At 52.8% G+C, this 16572-nt stretch overlaps 1 protein-coding gene across 3 annotated transcripts in view; it reads right to left on the reverse strand.

Annotated features, from left to right (window-relative positions):
* LOC119969752 (neuronal acetylcholine receptor subunit alpha-4-like) overlaps positions 1-16572 on the reverse strand; it is a 37021-nt gene that overhangs the window by 12696 nt on the left and 7753 nt on the right. Inside the window, exons 2-6 of one of the 3 annotated variants that reach the window (XM_038803798.1) lie at positions 13361-13512; positions 10157-10201; positions 9952-10061; positions 7404-7593; positions 6216-6899 (exon numbers count right to left, since the gene is read on the reverse strand). In XM_038803798.1, coding sequence (XP_038659726.1) covers positions 6216-6899; positions 7404-7593; positions 9952-10061; positions 10157-10201; positions 13361-13512 — 1181 coding nt within the window. Of the gene's footprint in view, positions 1-6215; positions 7594-9951; positions 10062-10156; positions 10202-13360; positions 13513-16572 lie in introns of all 3 variants that reach the window. The other 2 variants (XM_038803796.1, XM_038803797.1) reach the window with 2 other exon arrangements.

Below are 16572 nucleotides of genomic sequence, written 5' to 3' on the forward strand. Positions count from 1 at the left end.
GCTGCCTCACAGTCCCAGGGACCCGGGTTAACACTGCTGCCTCACAGTGCCAGGGACCCGGGTTAACACTGCTGTCTCACTGCGACAGGGACCTGGGTTAACACTGCTGTCTCACAGTGCCAGGGATCCGGGTTAGCACTGCTGTCTCACAGTGCTAGGGACCCGGGTTAGCACTGCTGTCTCACAGTGCCAGGGACTCGGGTTAACACTGCTGTCTCACAGTGCCAGGGACCCGGGTTAACACTGCTGCCTCACAGTGCCAGGGACTCGGGTTAACACTGCTGTCTCACAGAGCCAGGGACCCGGGTTAACACTGCTGCCTCACAGTGCCAGGTACCCGGGTTAGCACTGCTGCCTCACAGTGCCAGGGACCCGGGTTAGCACTGCTGCCTCACAGTGCCAGGGAACCGGGTTAACACTGCTGTCTCACAGTGCCAGGGACCCGGGTTAACACTGCTGCCTCACAGAGCCAGGGACCCAGATTAACACTGCTGTCTCACAGTATCAGGGACCCGGATTAACACTGCTGTCTCTCAGTGCCAGGGACCCGGATTAACACTGCTGTCTCACAGTATCAGGGACCCGGATTAACACTGCTGTCTCTCAGTGCCAGGGACCCGGATTAACACTGCTGTCTCACTGTGCCAGGGACCCGGGTTAACACTGCTGCCTCACAGTGCCAGGGACCTGGGTTAACACTGCTGTCTCACGGTGCCAGGGACCCGGGTTAACACTGCTGTCTCACAGTGCCGGGGACCCGGGTTAACACTGCTGTCTCACAGTGCCAGGGACCCGGGTTAACACTGCTGTCTCACAGTGCCAGGGACCTGGGTTAACACTGCTGTCTCACAGTGCCAGGAACCCGGGTTAACACTGCTGCCTCACAGTGCCAGGGACCCGGGTTAACACTGCTGTCTCACTGCGACAGGGACCTGGGTTAACACTGCTGTCTCACAGTGCCAGGGATCCGGGTTAGCACTGCTGTCTCACAGTGCCAGGGACCCGGGTTAGCACTGCTGTCTCACAGTGCCAGGGACCCGGGTTAACACTGCTGTCTCACTGCGACAGGGAACCGGGTTAACACTGCTGTCTCACAGTGCCAGGGAACCGGGTTAACACTGCTGTCTCACAGCGCCAGGGACCTGGGTTAACACTGCTGTCTCACAGTGGCAGGGATCCGGGTTAACACTGCTGGCTCACAGTGCCAGGGTCACGGGTTAGCACTGCTGTCTCACAGCGCCAGGGACCCGGGTTAACACTGCTGTCTCACAGTGCCAGGGACCCCGGTTAGCACTGCTGTCTCTCAGTGCCAGGGACCCAGGTTAGCACTGCTGTCTCACAGTGCCAGGGACCTGGGTTAGCACTGCTGTCTCACAGTGCCAGGGACTCGGGTTAACACTGCTGTCTCACAGTGCCAGGGACCCGGGTTAACACTGCTGTCTCACAGTGCCAGGGACTCGGGTTAACACTGCTGTCTCACAGTGCCAGGAACCTGGGTTAGCACTGCTGTCTCACAGTGCCAGGGACCCGGGTTAACACTGCTGCCTCACAGTGCCAGGGACTCGGGTTAACACTGCTGTCTCACAGGGCCAGGGACCCGGGTTAACACTGCTGCCTCACAGTGCCAGGGACCCGGGTTAGCACTGCTGCCTCACAGTGCCAGGGACCCGGGTTAGCACTGCTGCCTCACAGTGCCAGGGAACCGGGTTAACACTTCTGTCTCACAGTGCCAGGGACCCGGGTTAGCACTGCTGCCTCACAGTGCCAGGGAACCGGGTTAACACTGCTGTCTCACAGTGCCAGGGACCCGGGTTAACACTGCTGTCTCACAGTGCCAGGGACCCGGGTTAACACTGCTGTCTCACAGTGCCAGGGACCCGGGTTGACACTGCTGTCTCACAGTGCCAGGGTCCCGGGTTAACACTGCTGTCTCACAGTGCCAGGGACCCGGGTTAGCACTGCTGTCTCACAGTGCCAGGGACCCGGGTTAACACTGCTGTCTCACAGCGCCAGGGTCCCGGGTTAACACTGCTGCCTCACAGAGCCAGGGACCCGGGTTAGCACTCCTACCTCACTGTGCCAGGGACCCGGGTTAGCACTGCTGCCTCACAGTGCCAGGGACCCGGGTTAACACTGCTGTCTCACAGTGCCAGGGACCCGGGTTAACACTGCTGCCTCACAGTGCCAGGGACCCGGATTAACACTGCTGTCTCACAGCGCCAGGGACCCGGGTTAACACTGCTGCCTCACAGTGCCAGGGACCCGGGTTAGCAATGCTGCCTCACAGAGCCAGGGACCCGGGTTAGCACTGCTGTCTCTCAGTGCCAGGGACCTGGGTTAACACTGCTGTCTCACAGTGCCAGGGAGCCGGGTTAACACTGCTGTCTCACAGTGCCAGGGTCCCGGGTTAACACTGCTGCCTCACAGTGCCAGGGAGCCGGGTTAACACTGCTGTCTCACAGTGCCAAAGACCCGGGTTAACACTGCTGTCTCACAGTGCCAGGGACCCGGGTCAACACTGCTGTCTCACAGTGCCAGGGACCCGGGTTAACACTGCAGCCTCACAGTGCCAGGGACCCGTGTTAACACTGCTGTCTCACAGTGCCAGGGTCCTGGGTTAACACTGCTGTCTCACAGTGCCAGGGACCCGGGTTAACACTGCTGTCTCACTGCGACAGGGACCTGGGTTAACACTGCTGTCTCACAGTGCCAGGGATCCGGGTTAGCACTGCTGTCTCACAGTGCCAGGGACCCGGGTTAGCACTGCTGTCTCACAGTGCCAGGGACCCGGGTTAACACTGCTGTCTCACTGCGACAGGGAACCGGGTTAACACTGCTGTCTCACAGTGCCAGGGAACCGGGTTAACACTGCTGTCTCACAGCGCCAGGGACCTGGGTTAACACTGCTGTCTCACAGTGGCAGGGATCCGGGTTAACACTGCTGGCTCACAGTGCCAGGGTCACGGGTTAGCACTGCTGTCTCACAGCGCCAGGGACCCGGGTTAACACTGCTGTCTCACAGTGCCAGGGACCCGGGTTAGCACTGCTGTCTCTCAGTGCCAGGGACCCAGGTTAGCACTGCTGTCTCACAGTGCCAGGGACCTGGGTTAGCACTGCTGTCTCACAGTGCCAGGGACTCGGGTTAACACTGCTGTCTCACAGTGCCAGGGACCCGGGTTAACACTGCTGTCTCACAGTGCCAGGGACCCGGGTTAACACTGCTGTCTCACAGTGCCAGGAACCTGGGTTAGCACTGCTGTCTCACAGGGCCAGGGACCCGGGTTAACACTGCTGTCTCACAGTGCCAGGGACCCGGGTTAACACTGCTGTCTCACAGAGCCAGGGACCCGGGTTAACACTGCTGCCTCACAGTGCCAGGTACCCGGGTTAGCACTGCTGCCTCACAGTGCCAGGGACCCGGGTTAGCACTGCTGCCTCACAGTGCCAGGGAACCGGGTTAACACTTCTGTCTCACAGTGCCAGGGACCCGGGTTAGCACTGCTGCCTCACAGTGCCAGGGAACCGGGTTAACACTGCTGTCTCACAGTGCCAGGGACCCGGGTTAACACTGCTGTCTCACAGTGCCAGGGACCCGGGTTAACACTGCTGTCTCACAGTGCCAGGGACCCGGGTTGACACTGCTGTCTCACAGTGCCAGGGTCCCGGGTTAACACTGCTGTCTCACAGTGCCAGGGACCCGGGTTAGCACTGCTGTCTCACAGTGCCAGGGACCCGGGTTAACACTGCTGTCTCACAGCGCCAGGGTCCCGGGTTAACACTGCTGCCTCACAGAGCCAGGGACCCGGGTTAGCACTCCTACCTCACTGTGCCAGGGACCCGGGTTAGCACTGCTGCCTCACAGTGCCAGGGACCCGGGTTAACACTGCTGTCTCACAGTGCCAGGGACCCGGGTTAACACTGCTGCCTCACAGTGCCAGGGACCCGGATTAACACTGCTGTCTCACAGCGCCAGGGACCCGGGTTAACACTGCTGCCTCACAGTGCCAGGGACCCGGGTTAGCACTGCTGCCTCACAGAGCCAGGGACCCGGGTTAGCACTGCTGTCTCACAGTGCCAGGGACCTGGGTTAACACTGCTGTCTCACAGTGCCAGGGACCCGGGTTAACACTGCTGTCTCACAGTGCCAGGGTCCCGGGTTAACACTGCTGCCTCACAGTGCCAGGGAGCCGGGTTAACACTGCTGTCTCACAGTGCCAAAGACCCGGGTTAACACTGCTGTCTCACAGTGCCAGGGACCCGGGTCAACACTGCTGTCTCACAGTGCCAGGGACCCGGGTTAACACTGCAGCCTCACAGTGCCAGGGACCCGTGTTAACACTGCTGTCTCACAGTGCCAGGGTCCTGGGTTAACACTGCTGTCTCACAGTGCCAGGGACCCGGGTTAACACTGCTGTCTCTCAGTGCCAGGGACTCGGGTTAACACTGCTGTCTCACAGTGCCAGGGACCCGGGTTAACACTGCTGTCTCACAGTGCCAGGGATCGGGGTTAACACTGCTGTCTCACAGTGCCAGGGACCCGGGTTAACACTGCTGTCTCACAGTGCCAGGCACCCGGGTTAACACTGCTGCCTCACAGTGCCAGGGACCCGGGTTAACACTGCTGCCTCACTGTGCCAGGGACCCGGGTTAACACTGCTGTCTCACAGTGACAGGGACCTGGGTTAACACTGCTGTCTCACAGCGCCAGGGACCCGGGTTAACACTGCTGTCTCACAGTGCCAGGGACCCGGGTTAGCACTGCTGTCTCTCAGTGCCAGGGACCCAGGTTAGCACTGCTGCCTCACAGTGCCAGGGACCTGGGTTAGCACTGCTGTCTCACAGTGCCAGGGACTCGGGTTAACACTGCTGTCTCACAGTGCCAGGGACCCGGGTTAACACTGCTGTCTCACAGTGCCAGGGACCCGGGTTAACACTGCTGTCTCACAGTGCCAGGGACCCGGGTTAACACTGCTGTCTCACAGTGCCAGGGACCCGGGTTAGCACTGCTGTCTCACAGTGCCAGGGACCCGGGTTAACACTGCTGTCTCACATCGCCAGGGTCCCGGGTTAACACTGCTGTCTCACAGTGCCAGGGTCCCGGGTTAACACTGCAGCCTCACAGTGCCAGGGACCCGGGTTAACACTGCTGCCTCACAGTGCCAGGGACCCGGGTTAACACTGCTGTCTCACAGTGCCAGGGACCCGGGTTAACACTGCTGTCTCACAGTGCCAGGGACCCGGGTTAACACTGCTGCCTCACAGTGCCAGGGACCCAGGTTAACACTGCTGTCGCTCAGTGCCAGGGACCCGTGTTAACACTGCTGTCGCTCAGTGCCAGGGACCCGTGTTAACACTGCTGTCTCACAGTGCCAGGGTCCCGGGTTAACACTGCTGTCTCACAGTGCCAGGGACCGGGGTTAACACTGCTGTCTCTCAGTGCCAGGGACCCGTGTTAACACTGCTGTCTCACAGTGCCAGGGTCCCGGGTTAACACTGCTGTCTCACAGTGCCAGGGTCCCGGGTTAACACTGCTGTCTCACAGTGCCAGGGATCGGGGTTAACACTGCTGTCTCACAGTGCCAGGGACCCGGGTTAACACTGCTGTCTCACAGTGCCAGGGACCCGGGTTAACACTGCTGCCTCACAGTGCCAGGGATCGGGGTTAACACTGCTGTCTCACAGTGCCAGGGACCCGGGTTAACACTGCTGTCTCACAGTGCCAGGGACCCGGGTTAACACTGCTGCCTCACAGTGCCAGGGATCCCGGGTTAACACTTTTGTCTCACAGCGACAGGGACTTTGGTTCGACTCTAATCTTGGGTGACTGTGTGGAGTTTGCACGTTCTCCCCGTGCCTGTCTGGGCTTTTTGCCATATTCAAAAGATGTGCAGGTTAGGTGGACTGGCCATGTTAAAAATTGTCCCTTTGGGGGAGGTGTAGGTGTACGGTGGGGTATTGGTCGGATGGTCTTTCGAAAGGGCGGTGCAGACTCGATGGGCTGAATGGCCCTCTTCTGCAAAGTACGAATTCTGTGATTCTATGATTCAAATAAGTTACCTTGCACAAATACTGAAATTTGCCATTCACATACCATTCTGCAATATTTCTGCCTGGCTGTGCTTCCTTCTTTGCGATAAAGTTAGATTGGAAACTAGATGAGGAGAAACGTGTTTGAAACTATGTCAGCATCTAAGTTCAAAAACGTTACTACTTACTAAGAAATCAGCATCCTCTGCACGTAAGTGGTTAGCTATGTACTGGACACCTTCCATTGCCAGCTTCATGGCCGGGGTCAGTGTTACTTTCTGCTGCTGTCTGCGGTTCGAATCTCGCTTTGGGCCTGATGCTGCCCTCTTCCCTTTGTTCCCACGTTTTCCTGTACAGGGAGACAAAGCTGGCTGGGTGAGATCACTGTTCTCATGACATTGTTGAATGATTGTGGACCTGGAATGTCCATCGGAATGGGATGGGTCCTCATGCAGATGGCTGTACTGATTACTGCCAGGCTGACATTGGGTATTGGTCTGCGGTGGGTCCGCCTGCCCGTAGGGATATTGAAGACTCAACGATCTTGCTTTGGAATGTGAGCTGGGCTGTTCCTTGGTATGACGATAAGAAAGGTTGGTGGGTGGAGAGCACGGACAGTCTGCGTGTGCCAGATCCTCCTGTAAAATGCTGTATTGGCTAGAAAGTGATCTGCAAAGTGCTTTGGGTTTCTCCTGGTCTTCCTGAAGATAACGTTGAGTCACCAATGATGTGTTAGCATTTGGTTGCTTGTCTGATCCTTGGGAAAGATGGTTTTGCTCAACCTCAGCATTTGTCGGGTACGTTGAAGAGCTCAATGCTTCGTTCGTTGGCACAATCAGTTTATTACCATCCTTGATCACAGCTGCGGGTCGCTGCATGAAGAGGATGCGGGGAATGAAATCCAGGAAGAGCTTGCGTACCCAGGCAGGCATGGTGTGTGTGTGAGGAGAGCGGTGGTGGACATTCAACACAAAGACAGTGATAACAATGGACAGAGTGACAAATATCATAGTGAAGAGAAGATATTCCCCAATCAGGGGAATGACAAGAGATGTGGAAGGAATTATCTCTGTTATAAGGAGGAGGAAGACAGTCAGTGAAAGCAACACAGAGATGCAAAGTGTGATCTTTTCACCACAATCTGAGGGGAGGTAAAAGACCAACACCGTTAAACAGGATATAAGCAAACAGGGAATTATGAGGTTGATAGTGTAGAACAGAGGGAGCCGTCTAATCAGGAAGGAGTAGGTAATGTCTGAGTAAACTTCTGTACAACATTCATATTTTTTGATGTTGTAATTCCCAACGGCATTGATAATGACCCATTCTCCGCTTTCCCAGTAATCCTGTTGGTCAACATGTTTTCCCATGCTCACCAGATCTATCTTGGCTTTGTCAAAGGTCCAGGATCCAAACTTCATGGTACAGTTCTGCTGGTCAAAGGGAAAGAAGGTCACATCAATACTACAGGAACTCTTGTAGATGGCCGGAGGAGTCCATTTGATCCTGCCGCTGTAGAACAGGTGAGCCTTGGTCAGGTGGGTAATGGCAAAGTCTCCATCGGCACTGCAAGGAGAAAAAAGGAGCCTGAATAACTCAGGGGATTGTAGCATTCTGAATTTATACAGCACCTTGGCTCGAGCGAACCCCCAGGTGCACCACAAGAATAAGCAACAGAACATCAGGACAAGAGAAAAATAGGCCAGTCAAACAACGACACAGATCACATAAAATGTTAGCCGATTGACTCAGCCAGGCCCAGTTGGTGTCTATCCTCCATTCAAGCAGTATCCCAATCCCTTTGACAAAGCTTTGACAAAGAATCACCCAGACTCGCAATGTTAGCTCCCTTCTCTCTCCACAGACGCTGTAAGACCTGCTGAGATTGTCCAGTATCTTCTGTTTTTTAACCCAGTTCCATGTGCCTGCTCTGTTCCCATATTCCACATTTTAGGAACATAATGAAATTAGGGCCAGGGGGAGGCCATTCAGCCCCTTGAGCCTGCCCTGCTATTCAATTACACAAAGGAACACAAGCCAAGTTTATGCAACCTGTCTTTTTGATTTGACCCTCGAAATACTGATTTCATTCTAGGGAGTTATAGGATTGTATTTAGTCCTTATGTAAAATTGTAGTTTTAAGGAATTAGAATTATAGAATTACATGTCGCAGAAGGAGACTGTTGAACCCATTGCAAGTGTGCTGGATTCCTGGGAGAGTGAGACACACTGTCCCATTCCCCTCCCTTCTTCCATATGGCTCTGTTATTCTTTTTCCCTTTTCAACTATTTATCCATTTCCCTATTGAAGTGGTTCCTTTACCCTTTCAGGAAGATTTAGTGACTACCTTATATTTTTGACCTCAGTTGTGATCTCCCTCACACCATGGAACATCTCCTCCACGTCTACCCTTTCAGGCCCTTTCATATATTCTTAAAGATGTTGATCAGGTCACCCTTACACCCTTAATCTTCTCTTTTCCAGAGGAAAGATCCCCAGACTGGCCAATAATTTCTCCCAGTTCTAGTATCATCTTTGGAAATGTTCTTTGCACCTTACCCAGTGTCTGTGCACCTTTTCTAATAATGTGGAGGCTGAGAATGTGCAGAGGACACCAAGTGTGGCCTAGTTTGATAGAAGCTGAATGACTCTTCCAAGGGGCAGCACGGTAGCATTGTGGATAGCACAATCACTTTACAGCTCCAGGGTCCCAGGTTCGATTCCGGCTTGGGTCACTGTCTGTGCGGAGTCTGCACATCCTCCCCATGTGTGCGTGGGTTTCCTCCGGGTGCTCCGGTTTCCTCCCACATTCCAAAGATGTGCAGGTTAGGTAGATTGGCCATGATAAATTGCCCTTAGTGTCCAAAATTGCCCTTAGTGTTGGGTGGGGTTACTGGGTTATGGGGATAGGGTGGAGTTGTTGAGCTTGGGTAGGGTGCTCTTTCCAAGAGCCGGTGCAGACTCAATGGGCTGAATGGCCTCCTTCTGCACTGTAAATTCTATGACTCGCTGGGTGGTATTTTCAAGTCCCACCCACCCTGAGACGGGACATTCTTGCCCGAGGTCAACGGACCTTTCAATGGTCCGTCAGATTTTCCATCCCACCTGCAACAATTGCCATAGTGGGCGGGACCAGCATGTTTGCAAAACTCTGAGGAATATAGAAGTCAGAGTGATCTGGGTGTACAGGTCCATAGATCTTTGAAAGTGGCGACACAAGCGGGCAAGGTAGTCAAGAAAGCATATGGAATGCTTGCCTTCATTGGACAGGGCATTGAGTATAAAAATTGGCCAGTTACGCTACAGCTGTACAGAACCTTGATAATGCCACACTTGGAATATTGGGCACAATTCTGGTCGCCACACTACCAGAAGGATGTGAACGATTTGGAGAGGGTGCAGAGGAGGTTTATCACAATGTTGCCTGCTTTGGAGGGTGTTAGTTATGTGGAGAGGCTGAATAGACTCGCACTGTTTTCATTAGAAAGACGGAGGTTGAGGGGCGACCTGATAGAGGTCTACAAGATTATGAGGGGCATGGATAGTGTGGATGGGCAGGCACTCTTTCCCAGGGTGGAGGGGGTCAGTCACTAGGGGGAATAGGTTTAAGGTCTGTGGGGCAAAGTTTAGAGGAGATGTACGAGGCAGGTTTTTTACAAGAGGCTGGTATAGAGGGATACGGCACTCAGAAGTGCCGAGGAATTTGGTCAAGGGTGGTATCATGACTGGTACAGGCTTGGAGGGCCGAAGGGCCTGTTCCCGTGCTGTATTGTTCTTTGTTTACCCTCCACCCCCGTCTTTCAATTCTGCCCCTTTCAATATTTGTGTTACGAATTTATTAACCTGTGACACCACTTTTAGGGATTTAGGTAGCCGATAATTGACAGCAAACAAGGCCAATGAATTCAGTTGCTGTGACCCACTTGTTGTATAGGACAATATCGGGCCTCCAGAGGAGCTCGGATGGGACTCGGAGAGATGTCACGTTCATGTATTCCGATGGGTTCCAGCGGAGTTTAAAATCCTGCCATTCCTGAAAATCAAGAGGAAAGACAAAAGAGGCATTCCGTCGAAACTAGTGAAAGGAAAAATAATTGAAGATCACATGTCACTAAAGCACGAACAGACCTGCTTGATCCAGACATTAGTGGTCATCATTTGGTTCTTTTCATCCTGTGTGGAAAGTAAGATAAGTTACATATTAAAAATAACCGCGAATATTAAATCTGAACTGAGGGCAACATCGGCAATTTACATCTTTACAACGCTCTTAATGTTATGAAAAGTCTCAAGGAACAAAGTATAACACCGAGTCATAATAAAGAGATGTAACGTCAGGTGACTGAATATTTGGTCAAAGAGGTAGGTTTTAAGGAGTGTCTTAAAGGAGGAAAGTGAGGAATAGAGGCGGAGAGGTGTAGGGAGGGAACTCCAGATTTGGGGGACTCGACAGCTGAAGACACAGCCGCCAATCGAGGGGCGATTAAAATTGGCAATGTGCGTGAGGCCTGTATTACTGGAGCGCAGACTTCTCAAAGGGTTGTGGAGTTGGAGGAGATTAGAGAGGGTAGTGAGGGGAGAGGTCTTGGAGGAATAATGGGGATATTTAGCACAGGGCTAAATCGCTGGCTTTTAAAGCAGACCAAGGCAGGCCAGCCGCACGGTTCGATTCCCGTAACAGCCTCCCCGAACAGGCGCCGGAATGTGGCGACTAGGGGCTTTTCACAGTAACTTCATTTGAAGCCTACTCGTGACAATAAGCCATTTTCATTTCATTTCATTTGAATTTGAAGACAAGAATTTTACAATCAAGGCATTGCTTAGCCATGAGCTAATGTCAGTGAGTGAGCACAGTGACGATAGGGCAACCAGGAATGCTGCAGGTACGGACATAAGCAGCAGAGTTTTGGATGAACTCAAGTTTACAAAGGATAGAATGTGGTCAGAGGCTCATCTTGGGTTCAAATGTGACACAAAGATGACTTAATCTCAGATTGTTGCCAGGGAGAGGGATGGAGTCAGTAGCGAAGGAGTTCAGAGCGGGGACCAAAAACAATGGGCTGGATTCTCAAATTCTGACGCGATGTTCCCACGCCGGCATGGGAACGGTGCCAAACTGGCACAAAACGGCCCCCGATTCCCCGTTTGGCTGGGGGTTAGCAGGACAGCAGCGTAGAGCACCCGGCTCCAGCTGCCGATACGCCCTGGAGAATTGCCGGGACCGTGGCCACGCATGCACATGGCGGAGGCCACTCACGGACCCGGCCCACAAGATAATTCCCCCCCCTTCGGCTGGCTCGCGTGCCCCGGACCGCCCCACCGCAGTGCCCCCAGCCCCGAATAATATCCCCCCCCTAGCCGCGGATCGGCCCTCCCCAGACTGTGGCGGCGCTGGACTGACTCCGCAGCCGCCCCGCTGAGTTCCCGACGGAGGTGACCACACGTGTGCCGCACCGTCGGGAACTCGGCCGGTCGGGGGCGGAGCATCGGGGCTGGGCCTCAGGCAATGTCCTGAGGCCGTTTATACCCCGCATGGCGTACTCCTCGAATACCCTGCTTTGGAGGGGATGGAGCATCGCGAAAGGGGCGCCACTCCCAATTCGGTCAGGAAATGGGAATCTCCGGCCGTTTGCCGAATGCGATTTTAGCCGTCGGTGACTGGAGAATCCAGCCCAATGGCTTCAGTCCTCCCAATATTTATCTGGAGGAAATCATTTGCTCATCCAAACTATTGGATATCGGATCCAATACGCAGTATTACGCAGTGATACTGCGTTATCCAGCAGCAACAAAATGAATATTGAGGCAGATTAACAATAAAATGTGATGTGAGATTTAATGAGATTGGAAGCTCCAATATTTGCATTCAGAGAAACTGATTGAATTAAAAGTTCAATCCAGTAGAACGCAGACACAGAAGATAATCCTGGGTACTCTCGGATAACATACATTCAAGAACATATGAATAAGGAGCAAGAGTAGGCCATTCGGCCCCTCGAGCATGCTCTTCCAGTTGGTAAGATCTGATTGATCAGATTGTGGGTCTCAGCTCCACTTTCCCTGATGCTAATGTCAATCAGGAACCTGGCTACCTCATCCTTAAAAATATTAAAGCGCCCACTACTCTGTGGAGAAGAGAATTCCACCAACCAACAACACTCTGAGAGAACAAACTCTCTCCTCATCTCTGTCTTAATAGGGAGACCCCTTGGGCTGGATTCTCCTGTCTCCGAATCCGAAATCGCGTTCGGCAACCAGCCGGAGATTCCGAGTTCCCGACCAAAACGTGGGCGGGGCCGCTTTTGCGTTGTTCCGCCCCCTCCAAAGCGGCGTACTCTCGGAGTATGATGCGCCACGTATCGACGGCCTCAGGATGTTGCCTGAGGTGCCCTCCCGTATGCTCAGCTCCCAACTGGCCGAGTTCCCGACGGCAGGGGACACGTGTGGTCTCACCCATCGTGAACCCGGCGTGGTGACTGCAGATTCAGTCCAGCGCCACCGCAGCCAGGGGAGGGCCGATCCGTAGGCAGTGGGGGCATTATTGGGGGCTGGAGGCACTATGGGAGGGTAGTCCAGGGCGCGCGAGCCGGTCGAAGGGGGGGAACTATTTGGCGAGCCGGGTCCGCGAGCGGTCGGCGCCATGTAGCACGGCGTGACCGCTGCAGGCCGCCGCTGTCGAATGCGCAGCCACGGAGCCAGCAATTCTCCAGGGCTTATTGACAGCTAGAGCTGGGTGCTCTACGTTGCTGTCCTGCCAGCCCCCAACAAACAGGGAATCAGTGGCGGTTTTGCGCCATCTCTTCTGACGTAAAACGCCACCGTTCCCCTGCCAGCGTGGGGACACAGCCCCAGATTTGGAGAATCCAGCCCCCTATTTGTAAACAGTGTCTCCTAGTTCCAGTTTCTCCCAGAAAGGGAAACAGCCTCTCAGCACCCATCCTGCCAAACCCCTCAGGATCTTAACTAAGTCAGCCAATCACAGGTGAGGGATCTGTTCTTTTAAATATCCAAAGAAAGATTCTGTGAGATCGAACGTAAATGGAAGATTCTGGGAAATATTATATTGATGTGTACTTGTCAGCTTATTGTTCACATTGACTCACAACACAGTGGTTTGAATGGCCTCTACTTGTCATTGACTTTATGTTATATATCACTTTTCAATAAGTAGGAATGCTCCCATCTTATGGAACTCTTAAATGGTGACTCCCTCCGTTTTGACACAAAATCACTCTGGGTTGTGCAGGCCCTTGGATGAAGCATTAAAGTTTAGTTAACATCATTCAAAATGTGAGACAATCTTTGCCACAGCCTCTAGTTTGTCCCACATACCACATCTACGAGTTGTGCAATCGACAGCCCAAAGTGGACAAGGACCGCATCAGAAGAGTTAATGACAGGCCGGGACAATTTGTTGTAGCCAGTGAAGAGAGTTTTCAGGAGGCGCTCCTCAGCTTGGGCGCGAAATTCCACGTTGCAGCAAACTGAAAACACACAATTATTACAGGTCAATCATTGTAGAGGAATTCACTCAACATTAACTCAACTCTGCTTGGAGCATAGGAAGGTAGGAAAGTATGTTGCAAAGAAGATATAAGGATCTTGTAGATGGACATAGATAGGTTGAGTGATTGGGCAAACGTCTGGCAGATGGAGTAGAATGTGGGAAAATATGAAGTCGTTCACTTTGGCAGGAAGAATAATGAATGAATGAAAATCGCTTATTGTCACAAGTAGGCTTCAAATGAAGTTACTGTGAAAAGCCCCTTGTCGCCACATTCCGGCGCCTGTTCGGGGAGGCTGTTCCGGGAATTGAACCGTGCTGCTGGCCTGCCTTGGTTTGCTTTCAAAGCCAGCTCATTAGCCCTGTGCTAAACAGCCTCAAAGAAGCAGAGTATTACTTTAAGGACTGGAGAATTCCGAGATGCAGAGGGATCTGGGTGTACCAGTGCATGAATCACAAAAAGTTGGTATGCAGGTGCAGCATGCAATCGAGAGGCTCATGGAATGCTATATTTTATTCTCAGAAGAATTGGACACAAAAGCAAGGCTGTTACGCTTCAGTTATGCAGGGTATTAGTGAAACCACATCGCAACTATGTGTGCTGTTTTGGTGTCCTTATTTATGGAAGGATCTACATGGATTGGCGGTGGTTCAGAGGGGATTTACTGGAATAAGCAGGTTGTTTTATGAGGAAAGGTTGGATAGATTGGGCTTGTTTCCACTGGAGTTTAGAAGAGTGAGGGGTGACTTGATTGAAGTAAGATCGATCCTAAACAGTATGGGTAAGGTGGATGTGGAAAGGATATTTCCTCTTGTGCGTAAGTCCAGAACTACAGGGCATTGTTTTAAAATTAAGGCATCATCCTTTTAGTTCCGAGATGTGGAGAATATTTTTTCTCTCCGAGGGCTGTGCGACTGGAACTCTGCCTCGGAAGGTGGGGGAGGCGGGGTCACTGAATATTTTTAAGGAGGAGATAGATAGATTCTTGTTAAGTAAGGGGTCAAAGGTTATCAGGGGATAGATGGGAATGTGAAACTCGAAATACAAACAGATCAGCCATGATCTTATTGAATGGCAGAGCAGATTTGAGACGCCGAGTGGCCTACTTCTGCTTCTATTTCATGTGTTTGTACGCTCAAAATAGACTAAGGGCTGGATTCTCCAATTTTGAGGCGATGAGCGGGGCATTTGTCTAGTATTACGACCAAAATGTTGGCAGCGTCCTGCACCGATTCTCCGCCCGGGGCGGGGCTAACAGCCGCACCACGTTAAATCACCGGCGTTCCCTGCAGATAGGGCCGGAGAGTTGCCGGGTTCGTGGCCGTGTGTGTACACGACCTGCAGTGGTCACGCCGTACAACATGGCGCCGGACGTGCGCAGACCCGGCCTGCCAGATTGTGCCCCCCTCTAACCCGCCTCGCCACTCCCGGGCCACACCCCACCACTCCCCCCCCCCCCCCCCCCCCCCCCCTCCGACTGTGGCAGCACTGGATACAGTCCGCAGCCCCCACGCGAGGTTGACGAAACCGCAGACCACAAGTGATTCACGCCGTCGGGAAGTCGGCCCATCGGGGGCAGAGCATCGGGGGAGGGCCTTCAGATGACGTCCTGAGGCCTTGTCAATGGTGTGCGGCATACTCACCTATTATGCTGCTTTGGAAGGGGTATAGCATCCCAAAACAGGCACCACCCCCGATTTCGGTGTCAACAGAGATTCTCCGGTCAATCGCTGAATGCAATTTCAGCGTCAGCAATCGGAGAATCCCGCCCTAAGTGTTTGCTAAGAATCTATTCTTATTTTGAAGGGACAATAAAACTTCCTTTTTCACAGCCTTCCCTGCCTCTTGCAACAACTCCCCCCCCCCCCCCCCCCTCCCTCCCCTCCCCTCCAGCCCCAAGAAAGGAGACAAAGCGGACTGAAAATGAAATGAAATGAAAATTGCTTATTGTCACGAGTAGGCTTCAATGAAGTTACTGTGAAAAGCCCCTAGTCGCCACATTCCGGCGCCTGTTCGGGGAGGCTGGTACGGGAATCGAACCGTGCTGCTGGCCTGCTTGGTCTGCTTTAAAAGCCAGCAATTTAGCCCAGTGAGCTAAAGCAGCCCCTTTTTTGTGGGAATTACTAAGGAATCTCCCTATTTTCCCTCTGCTGGGAAGCTCATCAGCCGGAATCTCGCTAGCTGCCTTCTCCCAGCATTTGAAGAAATCCTTCTGGAAAGCCAGTGTGGATTCCAGCCAAACCATGGAATAGTAGGGATGATTTTCACTGCTCGATAAGAATAAGGGAAATGCCAGGGGCAACATCAACCGCTCTACATGGCCTTCACCTATCTGATCAAGGCTTTTGGCTCAGTCAATAGGGAAGTGCGAAGGAAAACCCTGTCAAAGACCAGCTGTCTAGAGAAATTCATCAATATTATCCGATTTCTCAACAAGACATCGGCGACAGTCCTCACCGACTGAAAGATGACAGAAACCTTCGATGTCAAGACTGGAGTCAAGCCGGGATGCTTTTTCGCCCCGTCCCAGCTTTTCTCCATCTCCATCACCACCATCCTTCACCTCGTCAAGAACAAGTTTGCCAATGGAATGGACATTGTCTACAGGATGGACGGAATACCTTTCCACCTCAACTGGTTGACATCTAAGAAGAATGTGACACAGACATCGCTCGTGGAACTTCAGTATGCGGATGATATCTCTTAGAAGAATAACAATCTCCAAACCATGCTCCTTTGCGGAAGAATGCTGAAGAATTGGTCTCAGCCTCAACCTCAAGAAGGTTCAAGTCCTTTACCAACTCACCCCAGAGCAGGATGCAGTCTCTCCGTCCATCAAGATCAATGGAGAAAGACCTCCAAACGTGGACCATGTCCCCTACCTGGGGAGACACCTCTCATCTAAAGCTGATATTGGTGTGGAGATCCAACATTGTATCCAATCCATGAGTGCTGCCTTCGATGAAGGTTTTTTGATGATAGTGAAATCTGTGCTGATACTAAAGCCCTCGTTTACAAAGCAGTCGTTCTCCCAACTCT

This window comes from Scyliorhinus canicula, chromosome 7, assembly GCF_902713615.1.
Source record: "Scyliorhinus canicula chromosome 7, sScyCan1.1, whole genome shotgun sequence".
Classification (NCBI taxonomy): Eukaryota; Metazoa; Chordata; class Chondrichthyes; order Carcharhiniformes; family Scyliorhinidae; genus Scyliorhinus; species Scyliorhinus canicula.